Here is a 19842-nt window from a genome sequence, read left to right on the forward strand (position 1 = left end):
AGCAGCAGTCTTGTAATCCAGAGGTGGCTGGTTCAAATCCCACTGCTGTTCCTTGTGATCTTGGGCAAGTCACTTAACCCTCTGTTATCTCAGGTACAAACTTAGATTGTTAGCCCTCTGGGACTGAGAAATATCCAGTGTACCTGAATTCATTCAGTTTCTCCAACTCATCAGCTTCTGGCACCAGTACCCCACCCAAATCTTCCTCAGTGAAGACCAAAGCAAAGAATTCTTCCCTGATTACTCCTCAGTCATCTAGCAGTCCAACCGATTCTTTTGCCGGCTTCCTGCTTTTAATATACCTAAAAAAAATTTTACTATGTGTTTTTGCATCCAACGCAACCTTTTTTTCAAAGTCCCTCTTAGCCTTCCTTATCAGCGCTTTGCATTTGACTTGACATTCCTTATTCTGTTTTTTATTATTTTCAGTCAGTTCCTTCTTCCATTTTTTGAAGGATTTTCTTTTAGCTCAAATAGCTTCCTTCACCTCACTTTTTAACCACGCAGGCTGTCGTTTGGTCTTTCGTCCCCTTTTTTAATCCATGGAATATATTTGGCCTGGGCTTCCAGGATGGTGTTTTTGAACAGCATCCACGCCTAATGTAAATTTTAGACCCTCGCAGCCGCATCTCTTTTTTTTTTCACCGTACTTCTCATTTTATCATAGTCTCCTTTTTTAAAGTTAAACGCTAACGTATTTGATTTCCTATGTATACTTACTTCAAAGCTCTGCTATTATTCACTTGTTCCTTTCCCTACAATGCTGTTGACTGTTTGTTTGAAGATTTCATGTATGCTTTTGTAAATTACTGTAAGCCACATTGGGCCTACCCTTGGGTGGGAAAATGTGGGATATAAATGCTGTAAGTAAATAAATAAATAAAGGCCTTTCTATGCGGGAATGGCCTTTATAGAATATTAGCTTAGGGGCCATTTTACTAAACTGCATAAGCATCTACGTGTGCCCAACGTGCACCAAAATGGAGTTACTGCCTGGTTACCATGTGGCTCTTGTGGTAATTTCATTTTTGGCGTGCATCTGATACACGTGGCCGAAAAATCATTTTTATTTTCGGATGTATGTATCGGACGTGCTCCAAGTGGCATTTGACAGGCATAGGTCATTACCGCCCGGTTACCATGTGAGATTTTACCACTAAGTCAATGGCTGGCGGTAAGGTCTCAGACCCAAAATGAATGCTCGGCAATTTTGATTTTGTTGCACATCCATTTTAGGCAAAAATTTTAAAAAGGTCTTTTTTACAGGCGCACTGAAAAATGGATCGGCGCACACCCAAAACCCACGCCTACACTACCGCAAGCCATTTTTCAGCGCACCTTAGTAAAAGAACCCCTTAGTTTACCTTTCTGGCATTTAAAACTTTTTAAAAATCCAAAAATTTGTTTTGGAGTATGATTTCTTTAATTAGCTTCCACTGGAAATGCAGTTTTGTAAAATCTGCCATTTACACATATACTCCCAAATTCTATATACTGCGACTTTAGTCGCACGCACAACTCAATTGGTCAACAAGCCAATCGGCATCAATAATTGGACGTTAACAAGCAATTATCAGCACTAATTGGCACTAATTAGAATTTATGTTCTCTACTCGCTAAGCATATTCTATAAAGTAGTTTGCATAATTTCTACCGTGCGGATCTCAAAAGGGGGTATGGCCATGGGAGGGTCATGTGTGGGTCGTGGGCATTCCTAACATTTACACATAGTGTTATAGAATGACTTGTTCTGTGCCTAAAGTTAGACATGGGCATTTACACCAGCTTTTCATTGGTGTAAATAAATGCACCTAAATTTTAGTCACGTGGAAGGCGCTATATGTATTCTGTAAACCACGCCTAATTTTAGACATGGTTTATAGAATACACATAGGTGCACTTTCTATCGGCGCTGATGTTTTTCGGCAACAAATATAGAATCTGGCCCTTAAGTACTGCATTTACATTTATAAAAGTCCCCAAATAATGCTTGTGGGTTTTTTATTAGCATGCTTCCTTTTAAAATACCTGTTGCTACTATACGTGTCACCAATACACTTGTTTCCCCCATGGCCTTAGAGGTATTTTACCAAAGCTTCATGTTCCGTGAGCCTTTTGCAAAATACATTGCAAATTGTGAACATCTTGGCTTGAATAGGGTTTAGATCTTATGGACTTTTCTGGGACATTTTCCATTTTTCTCTCTGTAATTCTGAGGAACAATAACACACCACTAGTTAGGTACTGTGTATTCCTTCCAGGATTTTTTCTATATGGATGTTTGTTTTGCAGTTCTCTAGGACACTTGATGGTAAGGATCAAAATGCTAAAGTTGGTTGAGGGATCTATCAATCTTTTTCTCATATATTTTAAAAACATCGTTGTTTTTGAGAATAATTCTTTTAATACTTTGTCAAATGAAATACAGAGCTTGATTATTACTTACTGCACCACCGGATGGCGAATGCTTTTGTTACTTTCTTCTATGTCATAAATACTTGCAAGACGAACATAGAAGAGCAGGTAGATTATCAGTGGACCAGAGTATTCTGTCAAGAAAACCTATAATTAAAGGAAGTATTTAAAGTCAGACACTGCATAACTTAAAATCCAAACACTGAAACAAGAAAGAGTCTATCACTGTCCTAGAATTACCTCAGAGTGAAAAAGGACCATGATTAGAAAAGCAAGGGAAATAACACAAAAAAAAGTAAGCAGAGACAACAGGTAGAGCAGTAGGGTAAGAATGGAAGATATATTTCCACATTCACTGCCAGTGAAATTTGCTGAGCCTTGTTCAAGAAGGTCACTCTGAAAGGTGGGACCCATCCTCTCTTTGTACTGCTAATAGTCAATCACTCTAAAGTACCAGAATAAAGAAATCAGAATGAGAGAAAGAAATTGATTTGGTTTTGGAAAAGACTTTATAAATGGTGTGTAATTATATTAACCCACAAATACAAATTATTGATCCCAGATTATTGGTCCATAGCTCATACCTTTATGTGTGTGTAACCCTGGACAGTTTTATAATTGGGTATTTGTAAGTGTCAAAAGCTGTTTTATATGAATATATATTTTATAAATTACTGCTTAAAACAGTGGTCTTTGCTATTTTTTAACTCAGGGCTAGTTTGGTTCAAAAAGGGCTAAAAGAGTTAGCAAATATCTTCCCATTTTCTCATGCAGAACCAAACTACCAACCAGTATGTGATAATGACATCCATCTCCACCAATCTGTGTCTCTCCTGAATGCCCTCATACCTAGGCTTTTGCCACAAGCATCTTTCCCCCCCCCCCCCTTCCCTTCCTCCCTAGTTCCAGGATCTCTCCTTCTCCCTCCTCTTACTCACCACCCAACAGTTTCAGGATCTCTCCCTCAACAGATTCCTCACTGGACACATCCCTAACACCAACCAGACTTCCCTACTCCCTACCCAACTCTAAAGGTAGGAGTGATGTCCAATCTGATGTGCCTCCAGTGCTACCATTTTTCAAAATGGTGATGCCTGAACCCCTACAGTGTGTTCCAATGCACCACTAAGAGTCAGTCTGCAACATAAGGCAATGTTTGGAGCATTGCCTTATTTGGTAGACTGATGTCTTGCACCACTTGGGGCCACCATTTTGAAAGATGGCAGCACCAGAGGCAGAAGCAATTGGGCATCACTTCTACCTTTAAAGGTGGTTGGGGTTTGAAGGATTGGAAGAATGTCTGATGTGGGGTGAAGGGGATATCTGAGGGGAGGATTAGATGACTGTCCATAGGTGGAAATCCAGGGTGGAGGTCAGGGATATCTGGGGATGTTGGAGTCATGCCAACACTTGTTGCGGTGTCACCCATGAGTGTTCGAACCTAATTTCACAATATTCTTTTTTCATATCCCCATTGTTTCCCTAGCTACCTCAGGGGCTTCTAACTGCGTCCCAATCCCATACCCTAAAACTCTGACACCAGTACCCTCTCCAACCCCTACTGGCACATCCTAAAAAACATCAACTAACCCAAAGACAGGGAGGGTAGGTGGAACTGACTTTCAGCCCTCTTTGACCACCCTAATCACCCACCCAGTCCCTCACCAACCTAATCACCTTCCACCCACCAAAACCTCACACAAATTCCTGCCTGCTTCCATCTACTCTAGCAACTCCTCCAATCCTCTAAACCTCACCAATCACATCCACCCCAACCTGTGTTGCTATCTATCCTCTTTCCCTGCTTTCTAATCATTATCCCCATCTCCCCTTTCCCCCTTACAACTTCTTCCAGGCTAATATTATCTTCCCTTCCAGCTGAGGGCACCCCTCTTGGACTATTTGGACTACATAAAAAACAGTACATACTCCTCAAACAAAGCACATGCTTAACACAATCAACATCTTTATTTCTCCAATGTGTATCAAATAGATTATTAATTTAGGAGACCTTGTACTAAAGTTCAGTAAAATCTGAGCTTAATACATTATAATGTGGGACTTTACTGCATTCTAAGCCCAGATTTAAGAGATAGTGCTATGTGATTTATATGTTGCTTCACATCAGTGAATTATTCAAATTGCAGTTGTGAGGTGTTTGGTATATCTGCTAGCACCTCCGCTCAATCATACTTCTTAGAAGAAACCTATCAGACTCCTGATGCACGGCCCATATCGAGTCATAAAAAGATTGATCATTAAAGACTTTTAAGCACTTAGTTGTCCGTTGTCATCGTCACTGTCTTTTTTAAGTCAAGGATAGATATGCACATATTTATTTAGGGTGAGCTCTTACACCAGCCTTAGAAGAAGTGTATGTGTGTGTGTGCGGAATTCAAACGTGTGGGATAAACATAAAGGAATCCTGTTCAGAAGGAATGGATCCTCAGAAGCTTAGCCGAGATTGGGTGGCAGAGCCGGTGGTGGGAGGTGGGGCTAGTGCTGGGCAGACTTCTACGGTCTGTGCCCTGAAAATTGCAAATACAAATCAAGGTAAGGTATACACATGAAGCAGCAGATATGAGTTTATCTTGATGGGCAGACTGGATGGACCGTGCAGGTCTTTTTCTGCTGTCATCTACTATGTTACTATGTGTGTGTGCCTAAATTCTGGCAATACACATATAACAGAAAGGGAAACATACACAGTATATAGCTGTATGTAATTTTCCCTTGCTGTCCCTAATAGTACATCAGTGCCTGTGTCTAGCTGATGGCTGGTAGCCTTCCTTTATGTCAGCCAATTAGAGTGAGTTGTTGGTGGTTTTCTCCAGCAATCTGTGTTTTTAGGACCCTGTGTTAGATATATAGGAAGATATAAGAGCTTTGCAGTTACCACGTGATAATTTTGTCCATTAACATTTGACAACTGCAACATTTACCATGCTTTAATAAAAGGGGACCTAAGTTTCCAGCTCCTATATTCTTCAACTCTGTTGGCTGTTTCTGTTCATAAATTACAGATCATTTTAATCCTATGACACAGGTAGCCTGTCAAAATCAAATTTAAAGCTTCATTTTCTCATACACAGTATAACAGTTGGCAAAGTATCTTTTAAAACAGGCTCACTGGTTCATTATCATATCATTACACATATTCGTTTTCCTCTGTAAATATAACCAAATTAAAAATAAAATAATGAAAGCAAACAATGCACGATGGACTTGATTATTCAAAGGTCAGTGAATTTGCAGTTTAAATACCAGCACCCCAATGAATTTACTAAGTAGTTTCATGAGCACTTTATTGGAGACATGCCCTTTATAAAGTGGCACTGTGTGCTATTTGTATAAAAATCCCTTTCCTAACAGTATAGCACCACTGTGTGTAGTTTTGTTGCAGAACTTAGAAAAAAGCTGTGCAACTGTGACTTTATTGTGCCATGTAGTAGTCCATTGCTAACTGTTAGCAAATTAATTGTTCTAAATTATAAAGAACAGAGTTTTCTAAAGCTGTGCTGGTGGTCCCATAGCCAGTCAGGTTTTCAGAATATCTGCCATTAATACGCATGGGATACATTTCTATATTCTGGAAATACAGCATACACAATTTTATTTGATGTATATTCTTCGTGGTCATCCTGAGGGGTACGGGGCAGCCTACATTCAAATGATGCCATTTTTGCAATGAAGTCGTTAAGACTTGATATGAGTCTGTTTGGCTGATTTACAAGTTTTTGAGAGCATTACACTTAGTTCCCCTAAGGAAGCTTGGCAAAGATCCCTGTTGAGACTGCATTTTTCAAGCTAAGTGCTTGCTTGGTTGTTCGTAATTTTGACACACCGAAATCATAAAAAAATTAAATGTATAACAGTTTTGTTGCACATAAATTATTAAAAATATTAAGGAGGTTTCTTATGACCAGTGATATGAATGGAGTCAGATGCACGCTGACACTGTGTTGTCACGAAAGTGTCATGTTTTGACTTTTCAGGTTTTTTTCTTCCTTATTTATATTTTTAATGTTGTTAATGTGCTGCTGTTAGGATGATTTTAGTTTCCTGAGGGGTAACCAAGACAGCTGTGTAAAGCCCTGGCAACTGATTTTTATGCAAGGAAAGTAAATAAAAACAAAAGAAACGGGAAGCCTATATGGTTCCTCAAGCAAGTGACTGAAAAAATAAGGGCAAAAGAGGCTTTGTTCAAGAAATACAGAATAACACAATGAGAGGATCATGGAAAAGATTACTGGATTAAGCTCAAAGAAGCGAAGAGGGAAATATGGCTAGCAAAAGCACGGGCAGAAGAAAAAAATGGCTAAAGATGTAAAGAGAGGTGACAAGACCTTTTTCAGGTATATTGGGGAAAGGAGAAAAAATAGGAATGGAATTTCAAGGCTGAAAGATACTGAGAGTAGCTAAATGGAGAGTGATGAGGATAAGGCAAACATGCTAAAAAAAATACTTCTCTTTGGTGTTAATGGAAGAAAATCCCGATGAAGGACCATAGTTGGTTGCCAATTGAATATCTGGGAATGGAGTAGATATTGCACCGTTCACAAAAGAAAGCATTTATAAAAGGCTTGAAAATCTGAAAGTGGATAAAGCTATGAGGCCAGATAGGATACATCCCAGGATGTATCTCTGAGAGAGCTCAGAGAGCTCTTATGGATTTATATAATAGTTCTTCAGAAGTTCCGAGGGATTAAGCTGATGTGGTCCCTCTTCACAAAAGTGGAGACAGCGGAGAAGTAGGAAACTATAGGTCGGTAAGCCTCATGTAGGTATTAGGAAAAATAATGGAATCGCTGCTAAAGGAAAGCATAGTTGACTTTATAGAAGCCAATGGGTTACAAAATCCGAGGCAACATGGCTTTAAAAAAAGGAAAACCCTGCCAAATGAATCCACTTCACTTCTTTGACTGGGTGACCAAAGAACTGGATGAAGGATGTGCGCTAGATGTAATCTACTTGGATTTCAGCAAAGCCTTTGATACAGTCCCCCACAGAAGACTCGTGAATAAGCTGAAAGGGCTGAACGTAGGACCGAAAGTGGTGAACTGGATAGAAACTGGTTGACCGACAGGTGGCAGAGGGTGATGGTAAATGGAATCCGCTCGGAGGAAAGGAAGGTGAGTAGTGGAGTGCCTCAGGGGTCTGTGCTAGGGCCAAGTCTGTTTAATATATTTGTGTGAGACATTGCTGAAGGGTTAGAAGGAAAAATTTGCCTTTTTGCAAATGACACAAAGCTAGCCAATAGAGTGGATACCCTGAAGGGAGCAGAAACCATGAGAAGAGAACTCCAAACACTAGAAGAATGGTCAACATTGCCTTGGATTGGACACATATCTTTATCATTGAAAGATTGAATTTATCATCACTCTGTTGAGATAATTGAGAGAACTTTCCACTGATTTTTTTCAACATATGATAATAATGATCATGATATGGACAACGCGGACATTTTAAAGATATATTTGATAGATAAGTATTGTTAGGTGTATTTTCTAATTATGACTTGTAATGCATGTAAAGCACTTCCTGCATTTGAAGTTGAATAATCTATAAAGATATATTTTTTTGTATTATTCTTTTGTATTTTGTTGATTTAAAGTTATTCACTGTGTTTGGTATAGAATAGTTAAAATTAAATGCCAAGAAGTGCAGAATGATGCACTGGGGTTGCAGAAATACAAGAGAGACATACCGGATAGGTAGGGAGAGATTGGTAAGCTCAACTCAGGAGAGGAACCTTGGGGTGATGGTGTCCGAAGATCTCAAGGTAACAAAACAGGGCGACAAGGTGGTGGCCTCAGCCAGAAGGATGCTAGGCTGCATAGAGAGAGGTATAACCAGCAGAAGAAAAGAGGTATTGATGCCCCTGTATAAGTCATTGGTGAGGCCCCACTTGAGAATTGTGTTCAGTTTTGGAAGCCTTATCTTACTAAGGATGTAAAAAGACTTGAAGCAGATCAGAGAAAAGCAACGAAAATGGTAGGGGGTTTACGTAGCAAGAGGTATATGGAGAGTCTTGCTGATCTAAACATGTATACTCTGGAAGAAAGGAGAAACAGGGGTGATATGATAAAGACATTCAAATATTTGAAAGGTATTAATCCACAAACTAACCTTTTCCAGATAGGGGAAGGTAGAACTAGAGAGCATGAATTTAAGTTGAAAGGGGGCCAACTCAGGAATAATGTCAGGAAGTATTTTTTCACTGAGAGGGTGGTAGATACCTGGAATGCCCTCCCACAGGAAGTGATAGAGATGAAAACTGTAACAGAGTTCAAAAACGCGTGAAACAAACTCAAAGGAATTAGGTAGGAAAGGCAATGCTGGGCAGACTTCTACTATCTGTGCCCTGATCGAGGCTCAATAGACTTGGATGGGTTGGAGTGGAGCTTTTCAGGGGTTTTGACAACAACTTCAGAAATTTTAGAACAAGGCCAGTGCTGGGCAGACTTCTACGGTCTATGCCCTAAAAAAGGCAAGGATAAATCAAGATCAGGTATACATCTGATGTATCATGTCGTACCATATGTAATGAGTTTATCTTGTTAGGCAGACTGGATGGCCCATACTGGTCTTTATCTGCTGCCATCTACTATGTTACTATGAAAGACTTCATTGACTGCTTGGAATGAGATTCTGAGGGATTTAGATAAAGATCAGAGGATGCACAGTGAGTGGAAGGGTGGATAGCAATAGATGCTAGAGCAAAGAATACAAGAGTTAGGGCCAATGTAGCAGCAAGATGGACCATATAAGCTCAGGCAGTAGGAGCGGAATGAGTCCATCTAAGCTGTGAGCTTTTGAGTTTATAATTATGGCACTGTGGACTTTGACCCTAGCATAGGAACCTGAAGTACAGAGGAATATCGCCCTGGGTTTGAGGTAGAGTTCATGGATGGTTTGGGATCAGACACTGGGAAGCAGCGGAAAAAGTTCAATGGTGAAAGCCCCAAGGGCAGTGGCAGTAAGTGGAAGAGGCCAGACCTGGCCAGACTGCTAACTTGTGTGCCCAGTATGCTTATGGATCTGCGATCATGGCCTCAATAGACTATCTATGATATTGTGTCACTGAGATCTGTGCAAATTGTCACTTATAGATGTAAAATTGCAAAACCTTTCTTCACCACTATGGAAAACTGTATAGTGAAAGATAGCTCATAGTTGATCATAAACCCTAAATACATAAAAGAATCAATGATTGGAAACTGTCATCCAAACAGAGTAGGGTTGACAATGGGATTGCTAGAATGGCCAGAAATTCAACAAGCAATGGTTTTCTCCAGATTAAGGGGTCATCTTAATTAAAGCATTGAATCATCTGTATTTTGGACCACACTTTAGAAGAGAACTGTTGTATGTTTCCACAGTGAACTACAATGTGAAATGCCCAAATTCTGACTTTCCAAAATTAGGATTTGGATATTTTTAGCAGATGGATTTTTTTTTTTTTTTAGCCATTCTAAGGCATCCATCTGTTTGAAAATGAGCACCATGTATATTTTACATACATATTTTACATGTATATTTTACAAAATATACATGTAACAGCATCTTCACCCACACCTTACCAAAATTCCACCCTTGGGCACACCTGCTGTACGAGTACATGTTGGTTTGCACCAAGCATTCTTTTAGGTGTGATCTAATTGTAAAAGGTCAATTTGTATAAGACAGCCTTTTACACGAAAATGAGACATAAAATTACTGTCCACGTGCGTATCCCCAAATTTAAGCAACTCTTGAAAACTCATCTGGCCTTTGGGCACCCAGCCCCCCTTGCCTAAAGGGCCTGGACCTGTGGTCACCAGACCAAGCACCCTGGTCCCCCTACCCTCTACATTCCTTTCCTTTTATTGTGAGATTTGTATTTTGTTAACCGCTTTGACCAATTTTGTTGCTTTAGAGGCCTATCAAGTTCCCAAATAAACTATCCCTTTATAGCAGAGGTTCTCATCCCAGTCCTCTGGATACACTTAGCCAGTCAGGTTTTCAGGATACCTGCAATGAATATGCATGAGATAAATTTGCATATAGGGCATGCAGCTTTTATCTTATGCATATTCATTGTGGGTATCCTGAAAACTAGGTGTGTCCTGAGGACTGGATTGAAAACCCCTGCTTCACAGTAATGAAAGCCTAAGTTCTACATTCTGACTACGGTTGTACAAGGGAATAGTATTTCTGGGTAGCATTTGTTATCACAGCAGTGGGTATTCATTTACATATACAACTACACAACTGAAAGTATTTAAAATATAATGCAGGCAGTAAATTAAAACCTGCAGCTAACACACAGAACACTTTCATCTAGTCTTGAGTCTATATATCTCCCAAAGATTTATATAACCGTATAGGACAAATAAAACTTTGGCATTCATATTTTATTGAGGGATGTATCAACATAAATTTTGACATAAAACTTGCATTTTACTTAAAAGTCATGGCATTTAATTTTGCAAGACAAATATCTTTTTTGAGCTATGTTGAATTATTTTTTCACAATATTGCGTAGCTTCCATATATCTCCTTTTGACAGTTGCTATTTTTCTAAACCTGGATACCTAGAGATATTTGAGCTGGGGAAAAGAAAAGAACAGTGGGTGCATTAAGTCCTAAATCATTATAAACCACATCTGCTGGTTAAAGAGAACTATGGGACCTATGCATGGAAGCCTAGCACGTATGCTAGGGCCATTGAGTGTATGCTAAAAATATGACATTATGCACACTAAATCAGTATGAAAAGACAGTGCTTAAGTGCTAACATTTGTATTTAAGCACATACAAATAGGGGTTGTTTTTTTTGAGATGGGGTAGGGGGTATGTATGAAATACCATGGAATGCTTTCATCTATATTTTAGCCTCCACGTGCACTCTGCCATGATCATGCCCTTGCTGATGTAAAATGTTTAACATCTACTTCAGATCAGGTGCACACTTGAAAGAGCCTCAGCTAACAGGATATATGGGGGTGTTCTGAGAGATGATATGGAGCTGCTGCAACATTAGGAGGTTAAGAGATATTCACATAGATTGCAAGACAGAGGAGAAATGGAGGAGAGAAAGGCAACCACAGAGATAGGAGGAGGTGTCCAAGAAGCAGGCTGTATTAGCAAGAAAAATTTGCTGGACATATATGGCTCACCGTTTCTTTTTCTCTGCTTCTTCCTTTTAATGTAACTTTGTAAACCACATTGCAGCTGGCCCTGGTGCCTTTCCTCTGCAGTGTGCCATCAGTGCAAAACAGGAAATTATGGACTCCTTTTACCAAGCTGCGGCAAAAGGGGGCTGGTGCTCAGCTTGGTAATAGGGAAGTCTCGCTTTTCTACAGGAAATGGTTGGAAAGCAAGTAAAGCACTTGCCGCGCGGCCTTGGTGGGGGGAGCCCTTACCGCTACCTACTCAGGTGGCAGTAAGGTCTCTCGTGTTAACCTGGTGGTAACCATGCAGTGCACAGCACTGCCTGATTACCACTGAGTACACTCCAGCACTACAAAAATAAATACATTGATGTAGCGCCAGAAATTACAGCTGCTGCGGTAGCCCGGCGGTACTTCCTGTATAGCGAGCGGTAAGCCCGCATTAGGCTTACTGCCGCTTAGTAAAAGGAGCCCTATATCAGATGGGGTTGGAAAGCACTGGAGGGAAGGCACTGTGGCTGACTGCAGGCAGCATGTGTTAATTGCTATTGCTGCTGCCAGCAAAGTCAGGTTTGAAGGATCATGGCTGAGGGTGGTGTGGAAAGGAAAGAAAGGGAAGAGATGCTGGATCCATGGAGGGGTTTAGGGGGAAGTGAGAAAGAAAGAAAATTGCTGTACCTATTGGGGGGAATGAGAGAGAGAGAGAGAGAAGCACTGCAAACTTTACAAAAACAAACAACATTTTTAAAACGTGTAGCAGCAGGACTGGGGATTTACTGAACCCTTGAAAGCCCTGACTGCGTGTCACTTCTGAGATCACTATTTAAACATATAGCCAATGGAAGTAACTAGCGAGGTAATTAAATTTGCTGATGACACAAAGTTATTCTAAGTCGTTAACTCGCGACAGGATTGTGAAAAATTACAGAAGGACCTTACGAGACTGGGAGACTGGGCGGCTAAATGGCAGATGACGTTTAATGTGAGCAAGTGCAAGGTGATGCATGTGGGAAAAAAGAACCCGAATTATAGCTACGTCATGCAAGGTTTCACGTTAGGAGTTCAGAACCAAGAAAGGGATCTAGGTGTCGTCGTCGATAATACACTGAAACCTTCTGCTCAGTGTGCTGCTGCGGCTAGGAAAGCGAATAGAATGTTGGGTATTAATAGGAAAGATATGGAAAACAGGTGTGAGGATGTTATAATGCCGTTGTATCGCTCCATGGTGCGACCACACCTTGAGTATTGTGTTCAATTCTGGTCGCCGCATCTCAAGAAAGATATAGTAGAATTGGAAAAGGTGCAGCGAAGGGCGACTAAAATGATAGCGGGGATGGGATGACTTCCCTATGAAGAAAGACTAAGGAGGCTAGGGCTTTTCAGCTTGGAGAAGAGACGGCTGAGGGGAGACATGATAGAGGTATATAAAATAATGAGTGGAGTGGAACAGGTGGATGTGAAGCGTCTGTTCACGCTTTCCAAAAATACTAGGTTTAGGGGGCATGCGATGAAACTACAGTGTAGTAAATTTAAAACAAATCAGAGAAAATGTTTCTTCACCCAACGCATAATTAAACTCTGGAATTCGTTGCCAGAGAACGTGGTGAAGGCGGTTAGCTTAGCAGAGTTTAAAAAGGGGTTAGACGGTTTCCTAAAGGACAAGTCCATAAACCACTGCTAAATGGAATTGGGAAAAATCCACAATTCCAGGAATAACATGTATAGAATGTTTGTACGTTTGGGAAGCTTGCCAGGTGCCCTTGGCCTGGATTGGCCGCTGTCGTGGACAGGATGCTGGGCTCAATGGACCCTTGGTCTTTTCCCAGTGTGGCATTACTTATGTACTTATGTACTTATCTATGGGGGGTCTTTTATAAAGGCACGGTAGCGTTTTTAGCATGCGGTAATGATTAGTATGCTCTAAATGGGTGTCTCAAAGTTTAGCACATACTTATTTTTAGCACATGCTAAAATGTTAGTGCACCTTTGTAAAAGGGACACTATGGAGAAGATTCTATATATGGTGCCTACAAAAACAATTGGAACTGAAATTACTGCCAACTAAGCGTATTCCAAGTTTCCAAGTTTAATTCACACTTTTTACCCTGCTCTACAGCATTGCCATCTAGGCGGTTTAAATTCTAAAATAAAATATACAAACAGAGGAAAAGAGGATACTACACAGTGAGGAAAAAGGGGCAGAACTACAATGTTTAATCGAAAAGAAAGGAAGGAATACACATAGGGGAGCTCTTTTCTCTGCAGGACTCACACAGGTCAATGCCTTGTCTATATGCATCTAGAAAAAGAAGAGTCTTCAAGTCTATCTTAAACTGAGTTTTGGATGTCTAGAGACACAAATGAGACAGAACTGAATTCCACAAAAGTGGGCCTTGATATGTTCATGAAGTATTTCTTTATGACTAGGTGTATGTAATCGATTTTGATTAAGGGATCTAAGTGTGCGGGTAGGGACCTAGCGAATTAAATGGCGATTAAGATAAGGGGGTTCTTCGGTTTGTAAGGTTTTAAAAACCAAAAGAAGACGTTTGTAAATGATCCATTTTTGTGCAGGCAGCCAATGGGCTGTTTTCATATGAGAAGTAATGTGGTCAAATTTACCTATCCTGAATATCAGTCGTAAAGCAGTATTTTGAAATAACTGTGAGTGTTTGAGGTCCTTTACTCTAATCCCTTTATAAAGAGAATTACAATAATCTAATTTAGAAATCACAAGGGAGTGGACCAATATATTGAGAGCTAAATGTTCAAGTAGTGGTCGTATGGATCTAATTAACTGTAATGTATAAAATGTCTAACGAACAACCTGATTTACACACCAATCATAGAATACGCTTAGTTGATATCTCAGCGCCTAAATCTACGCGCATCCATTTACACCCAGGAAAATGTGGCATAAATCCTAGTGCATGGACTTACACGCACTGAGCCATATTCTATAACTACGTATGTAAATTTTGGAACACCCATGAAACATCCATAACCATGCTCCTTTTTTGCCTTTGCGCGTTAGAAGTTTGGCACACTTTGTTACAGAATATGCTTAGCGAGTTGTATGCCTAAATTTTAATTAGTGCCAATTAGTGCTCGTTATTGCTTGTTAAGCCAATTAAATTGTGTGCATTTTTATAGAATCTGCACCGATTATGGTGTGAATCTCTAGGCATGCTACATAGAATCCGTGGTTATATGTGTAAGTGCTGCTATTTACTTATGTAGATACTTCTAAAATGACCTTCTAAGAGGGGACGTTATCAACATGGACTACCATTAATATGTGTTATTTTACTGTTAACCCCTATTAGTAATTAGGTTTCATTGCAGAAAATATGACCTATGCTAACAGCACAGAGATAAAATAACACATCTTAACAATAGCCCACATTGAAAACTATGCCCCTTAGGGGAGAAGTTATCAACGCGGGCAACTGTTAAGATGAATAATTTTACTATTAACCCAGGTTATTAGTACCTAGGTCTCCTTGCGATAAAATGAGACCTGTACTAAAACAGCATGGGCTGTGGTAAAATAATGGTAGCCCACATTGATAACTTCTCCCTTAAAGGGCTCTAATGTGGCTTAGGGCAGTCAAATTAAGATTTCCACAGGTTATATAATAATGAGATGCAGAATATTCAAATGCATGCAAAGTAGATGATTGCTATGTAAAAACCATAACCCAACTTGCACTGTGCACTCGGTTTCACACTGCTGGTCATGTTATGGCCATAAATCACAGTAAAATAACCCAAGCCAAAATCTGGGCTGGAGTCTTCAGGGCCTGTGCTGTCCCCCATCCCCCAAAAAGCCCTTAACCCCCATGCCCCTTCCCTCCCCCCCCCCCCAGTCAAGCCCTCCACTCCCTTAATCAATCACTTTCCTCCCCACCCCCCAACAATCACTTCCTTTATCACAGTAGTTAGCAACCTGTAGGACAGTAAGACTGCAGGTTGCTAACTCCCATGGTAAACCAAGGTGCAGTAAAAGCTCTACTTTTACCATACACCTTGATAACTTCCCTTTTAGTTTAATAAAAGGAATAAGATCAACATTTTGTTAACCTATGAAATCAATAATGAATCTAATCTCTAGTTACCTTTTTTCATTGTGAATGATTGTATTCCTGAGTATCAGGACTAAATCAAAATTAGCCAAACAATATTAAACAGTTTAATTGGATTAGAATATTAACAGTATTACTTACTGTAGTCCAACTGACCTGTTGCCCCAGGTCTGTAAAATATAGAGTAATTATGGAAGAGACAGCAAGGTTTTGTATAATAATGGAATCATGCAAATAGGGTCCATCTAAAGCTAAAAAAGAAAAGAGCACAAAAGGTCAGTCATATGTCATGTACATATTATTATTATTATCGTGATTTGTATGGTGCATACCAGTTGTACTTAGTGATCTACAGGGACATATTTGTGGTAATTTTATGATCTTTTTCCACATATAGGACTAGATTCTATAAATGGCGCCGAGAAATCGGTGCTAAAATATTTAAGCACTGAGCGCTATTCTTTAAAAAAAGAATTTTCATCCTTTGTAGAATAGCACTAACACCCAAATTCTATATAGCGTGCCTAGAGTTACAGTTCTGCGTGTAAATCTATGCATATTCTATAACTATGCGCTTAGAGTAATTGTTTTAACAAGCTGTTAAGCATTGTTAACAGCTCTTAACAAGCAATAACGAGCACTAATTAGCAAAAATTAGAATTTACATGCATACATTGCTAAGCGTATTCTGTAATGTATTGAACCTAAATTCTAGTGTGCGCAGAAAAAAAGGGGCGTGTTTAGGGATATGGAAATGGGCTTTTCATGGGTGTTCTAAAATCTACACGCATTGTTATAAAATATGGGCCAGTGCACGTAAATCTATGCACAGGGATTTACACCAGTTTTTCTTAGGCATAAATGGACACACGTAGATTTAGTCACCTGAACTACACCTGTGTTCTAAATACTTTGCATAGATTTACATGTGGTATTTAGAATACACTTAGGCGTGACTGCCTAATGCGCATTAATTTTAGGCGCCATATGTAGAATTGGGCCCCAACTGCATAAACAACACCTAACTTTAGACACTGGCAATTATGTTTGCTGAAACAGGTGTAGATGCTGGTACTTAAGTTAGGCGCCAATCAAGTCTATTCTGTAACAATGCATGTAAATTCTGGGAACACCCCTGGAATGCCCCCTAAAACACTCCTGTCCATGCACCCTTGTAATTACTCGCTATAGGAATTCCGCATACAGTGTTATAGAATACAATCAGGCTTATTTTCGAAAGAGAAGGACGCACATCTTTCGACATAAATCGCAAGATGGGCATCCTTCTCACAGGGTCGCCCAAATCGGCATAATCGACAGCCGATTTTGGGCGTCCCCAACTGCTTTCCGTCGCGGGGATGACCAAAGTTTCTGGGGGGGTGTCAGAGGCATAGTGAAGGCGGGACTTGGGCGTGCCTAACACATGGGTGTCCTTGACCCATAATTGAAAAAAGAAGGGCGTCCCTGACGAGCACTTGGACGACTTTACTTGGTTCTTTTTTTGTTACAACCAAGCCACGAAAAGGTGCCCGAACTGACCAGATGACCACTGGAGGGAATCAGGGATGACCTCCCCTTACTCTCCCAGTGGTCACTAACCAACTCCCACCCTCAAAAAAATTCTTTAAAATATTTTTTGCCAGCCTCTATACCAGTTTCAAATGTCATACTCACGTCCATCGCAGCAGTATGCAGGTCCCTGGAGCAGTTTTAGTGGGTCCAGTGCACTTCAGACAGGCGGACCCAGGCCCATCTTCCCCCTACCTGTTACACTTGTGGTGGTAAATGTGAGCCCTCCAAAACCCACCAGAAACCCACTGTACCCACATCTAGGTTCCCCCCTTCACCCGTAAGGGCTATTGTAGTGGTGTACAGTTGTGGGTAGTGGGTTTTGGGGGGCTCAGCACACACTGTAAGGGAGCTATGCACCTGGGAGCAATTTCTGAAGTCCACTGCAGTGCCCCCTAGGGTGCTCGATTGGTGTCCTGGCATGTCAGGGGGACCAGTGCACTACGAATGCTGGCTCCTCCCATGACCAAAGGGCTTGGATTTGGTCGTTTCTGAGATGGGCATCCTCAGTTTCCATTATCGCCAAAAATCAGAAACGACCAAGTCTAAAGACGACCATCTCTAAGGTCGACCTAAATTTCCAGATTTGGGCATCACCGACCGTGTTATGAAAATGAAAGATGGACGTCCATCTTGTTTCGATAATATGGGTTTCTCCCAGGGCCGTGCCTAGGGTCTCTGGCGCCCCCCTGCAGACTATCAGTTGGCGCCCCTACCCCCCGTGAAAATGATCCCGCCCCCCCCCCCCCCCCCGGTGAAAATGATCGCTCACCACTTGCCACACTGACAGGAATTGTCAGCAATATTCTTAGAAACAAATTGCTATACATTGCAAAATAAGATAGCAGATGTAAATTCTCAAAGTGGACATATTCCAAACGCTATTTAGACAAAAATTAAACTGAACCCCCAAGATGCCAGACTCTGCATACAATGCAACACCACAGAAACAGAAAATGTCCCCTAGTACTGTGCAAAATATAAAGACTGCAGATGTAAATTTGAAAAAAAACTAACAAGAACCAATCACCACTTTACAAATTAACAAATAGAAATAAAACAAATATAGAAAATAAAATAATACCATTTTATTGGACTAATACATTTAGCTTTCAGAGGCCAAAACATCCTTCCTCAGGTCAATACAGTATAGTGCTGTTACAGTATCCTATCCTGACTGAGGAAGGGGGTTTTGTTCTCCGAAAGTTAGTCAAAATGTATTAAAATTAGTCCAATAAAAAGATTACCTATTATAAACATTTATTAACACAGCTACAATACTACTGTATCCTAAAGCAAAAAAATAAAAGTAAATATTTTATTTACAGTTTGTTGTCTCTGGTTTCTGCTTTCCTCATCTTCTTTTCACTGTCTTCCTTCCTTCCATCCAGCATCTGTCTTTGTTCTCTCTCTGCCATCTAGTGTCTGCCCTCTCTGCTATCCCCTTCATCCAATGTCTGCCCTCTCTCCCTGCTCCTTCCATCTACATCTGCCCTCTATCTCTGCCTCCTTCCATCCACCATCTGCCCCTGTCTGCCCTCTCTCTCTCCCCCTTCCATTCACTGTCTGCCCTTTCTATCGCTTCCATCCACTGTCTGCCCTTTCTCTCTGTCCGCTCAATCCACCATTTGCCCTCCCTCTCCCATCCATCAAGGTCCCTCTCACTCCCCCTTCCATCTAGGATCTGTCCCCTCTCTCTGCCCCTTTTTTTCAGCCCCCAGTTCCAGCCCCACTATCCCACCAGTCCCCAGTTTCAGCCCTAGCCCTTTTCTCCCACCAGTCTTGAGCTTCGGCCCCCAGCCACTTCTCCCTGTCCCCTTTTCAGCCCCCAGTTTCAAATGCAGCCCTTTTCTCTCACTAGTCCCGAGCTTCAGCCCCAGCCACTTCTCCCTGTCTTCTTTTCAGCCCCCAGTCCCCACAGTTTCAGCTCTTGTCCCTTTTCAGCCCCCAGTCCCAGTACTAGCCCCCTTATCCCACCTACCCTCCTTTTCAGCCCCCAGTTCCAGCTCCCTTCATCCACATGCCTTGCATTAGGGCCTCCCCTTTCAGCCCCAGACCCCATCTGGGCTCCCCTCCCCATCCCCTTCTGCCATCTGGGCTCCCCTCCCCATCCCCTTCTGCCATCTGGGCACCCCACCCCATCCCCTTCTGCCATCTGGGCTCCCCTCCCCATCCCCTTCTGCCATCTGGGCACCCCACCCCATCCCCTTCTGCCATCTGGGCTCCCCTCCCCATCCCCTTCTGTCATCTGGGCACCCCATCCCCTTCTGTCATCTGGGCACCCCACCCCACCCCATCCCCTTCTGTCATCTGGGCATCCCTCCCCATCCCCTTCTGTCATCTGGGCTCCCCTCCTGTCATCTGGGCTCCCCTCCCCTCCCCATCCCCTTCTGCCATCTGGGCACCCCACCCCATCCCCTTCTGTCATCTGGGCTCCCCTCCCCATCCCCTTCTGTCATCTGGGCTCCCATCCCCTTCTGTCATCTGGGCTTCTGTCATCTGGGCTCCCCTCCCCATCCCCATCCCCTTCTGCCATCTGGGCACCCCTCCCCATCCCCTTCTGCCATCTGGGCTCCCCTCCCCATCCCCTTCTGTCATCTGGGCACCCCACCCCATCC

At 41.6% G+C, this 19842-nt stretch overlaps 1 protein-coding gene across 2 annotated transcripts in view; it reads right to left on the reverse strand.

The window, feature by feature from the left end:
• Positions 1 to 19842, reverse strand: part of TECRL (trans-2,3-enoyl-CoA reductase like) — a 229729-nt gene that overhangs the window by 120836 nt on the left and 89051 nt on the right. The window contains exons 4-5 of one of the 2 annotated variants that reach the window (XM_030192476.1): positions 15812 to 15906; positions 2447 to 2562 (exon numbers count right to left, since the gene is read on the reverse strand). In XM_030192476.1, coding sequence (XP_030048336.1) covers positions 2447 to 2562; positions 15812 to 15906 — 211 coding nt within the window. Of the gene's footprint in view, positions 1 to 2446; positions 2563 to 15796; positions 15907 to 19842 lie in introns of both variants that reach the window. The other variant, XM_030192475.1, reaches the window with a different exon arrangement.

Source organism: Microcaecilia unicolor, chromosome 2, assembly GCF_901765095.1.
Source record: "Microcaecilia unicolor chromosome 2, aMicUni1.1, whole genome shotgun sequence".
In the NCBI taxonomy this organism is placed as follows: Eukaryota; Metazoa; Chordata; class Amphibia; order Gymnophiona; family Siphonopidae; genus Microcaecilia; species Microcaecilia unicolor.